The sequence below is a fragment of the Haliaeetus leucocephalus genome, unplaced genomic scaffold (genome assembly GCF_000737465.1).
Source record: "Haliaeetus leucocephalus isolate CR32 unplaced genomic scaffold, Haliaeetus_leucocephalus-4.0 Scaffold0, whole genome shotgun sequence".
In the NCBI taxonomy this organism is placed as follows: domain Eukaryota; kingdom Metazoa; phylum Chordata; class Aves; order Accipitriformes; family Accipitridae; genus Haliaeetus; species Haliaeetus leucocephalus.
The window spans coordinates 21,235,394-21,237,366 of record NW_010972436.1 but is presented as its reverse complement, the minus strand read 5'-3'; the positions used below and the strand labels follow the sequence as shown (position 1 = coordinate 21,237,366).

Here is a 1,973-nt window from a genome sequence, read left to right as displayed (position 1 = left end):
GGGGGGGGGGGCCGTGGGAGGTGCTTAAAAATCGCCCGAAAATGCGGGCAGATTGCAAGGGTGGCTGGGGATGCGCGGAGCCGGGGGGAAACGGGAGGTCTCTCCCTCCCCGCCGCCGCCGAGGAGCTGGGGCCGCCCGGGCTCGGGGCATTTCCCACCAACAGCCGGGTTTTAGCAAAGAGGGAGGAAAAGACAAAAATCTGGCGTTGGGTTCCTCCCGGCGAACTGCCCTTCTCCCCGCCGGGAAAATACCCCCGCGCTCCGCTTTGGTGGGGGCAGAGTGGATTTCCACAGGCCTGGCCTTGCTTTGATTATTTTTTATATTTTTTTTTTGGCCCCAAAAAACAATCCGCGATCGTTTATTTCCTTAAAAGAGGCCTCGGAGTGGCCGCCGTTTCGTTTCTTTCTTTTTAATTTCCCCCCATGTGCTGCAGGTCAGCTCTGGGGGGGGCCGGGGGACGTTTCCAAGAGCCGGGGAAGTTCTTTGGCATGGTCCGTCTCTTGGCAAGGGCTTGGGCAGAACCTCCTGAAATTATCGATAAAAAAAAAAATTGAAAAAAAAATTAAAAATAAAAAGCCAGGGGGTAAAACGTCCTTCCGCTACCGCGGGGAGAGTGGGGCTGGCCCCGGCAGATTGTTAAAACCCGTGTTAAAAAAGAGGTAGAAACCATTGGGGGAAGGCATGGGAAGCACCACGGAGGAGATCTGCTCCCAGGAAAAAAAAAAATAAATAAAAAAAAATAAAGGGAGTTTCTCTTACAAAAGCGGCGAGCTAGGATTTTCACCCGGAGAGCCGGGCAGCTGAAGGAGGGATCGTAGGGCGAGTTGAAAATTAGTTCGTAATGTCTGAAAACAAACTCTTACTCAGAGGTAATATTCAGGGCTGAATTGGAATTTACTCCATTGTTCTCCAGTGCTCTCCTTTGTTAATATTTAATTAACATACATCCTCACAATGGCTCGGCCCGGGCAGAAAAGGCTCCTTGTGCTGCCGAGAATAATATTCCCGAGAATAATCCCGGCGATTCGGATCGGGCCGTGCAGCGCCATATGGGCACTGCAGCAAAGCGGCGGATTTCTTCTCGCAATGTAAACAGGCGGCTGATTTCCATTTCTTTTTTTATTTATTACGACCCACCCAAAAAAGAAAAAAGAAAAAAAAAAGAAGAAAAAAAAGTCAAGAGGTTTCCTTAAAAAAAAAAAAAAGGGGGGGAGGTTTCCTTAAAAAAAAAAAAAAAAATCTGCTCAGGGAATAAAATTCAGCTCGGTGCCGCTGGTGCAGGCTTTGCTTGCCGGGCATCCCCGGGACGAAAAGGGCCGGTAGATGGAATTCTGGCCGGGATGAAAGGGGATGCGGAGGGAGCGGCGCGGGCGGCGGGCGGGGGTTACCGGGGGCGGCGGCGGCCGTTCCGCCGCCTCCCGAGCCTCCCCTGGCAGCGGAGGAGCCACAAAGCCGGGTTTGTTTTTCTTAGGGTGGGAGTGGTGCTGGTGGGGGGGGGGGGGGGCGGGGCGTGGGGCGCGGGGGGGAGCGTGGGTGCGTGTCCCGTTGCCCCCCCCCGTCACCCCCCCACGCGGGACCGCGGCTGGCGTGGGGCCGCCCGCAGCGGAGCGTGGCCGTGTCGGTGCTTCTCCTCTCTCCCGGCCGTAGGTCCCCGCTCCCGCAAACCAAAGAAGAAGAACCCCAACAAGGAGGACAAGCGGCCGCGCACCGCCTTCACCGCCGAGCAGCTGCAGAGACTCAAGGCCGAGTTCCAGACGAACCGGTACCTGACGGAGCAGCGGCGGCAAAGCCTGGCCCAAGAGCTGGGGCTTAACGAGTCCCAGATTAAAATCTGGTTCCAGAATAAACGAGCCAAGATCAAGAAGGCGACGGGCAGCAAGAACTCCCTGGCAGTGCACCTCATGGCCCAGGGGCTCTACAACCACTCCACCACGGCGAAAGACGGCAAGTCGGACAGTGAATAGCCAAGGGG

General features: G+C 55.8%; 1 protein-coding gene across 1 annotated transcript; it reads left to right on the top strand.

Annotated features, from left to right (window-relative positions):
• The first annotated feature begins 1,341 nt into the window (after positions 1-1,341).
• EN2 (engrailed homeobox 2) lies at positions 1,342-1,965 on the top strand. Its single transcript, XM_010563072.1, has one exon. The coding sequence runs from the start codon at positions 1,342-1,344 to the stop codon at positions 1,963-1,965; it is 624 nt and encodes a 207-aa protein (XP_010561374.1).
• Positions 1,966-1,973: the final 8 nt, after the last annotated feature.

Excerpts from the sequence above, each read along its gene's own strand:
- EN2 (XM_010563072.1), top strand. The coding sequence starts at position 1,342 with ATGAAAGGGGATGCGGAGGGAGCGGCGCGGGCGGCGGGCGGGGGTTAC.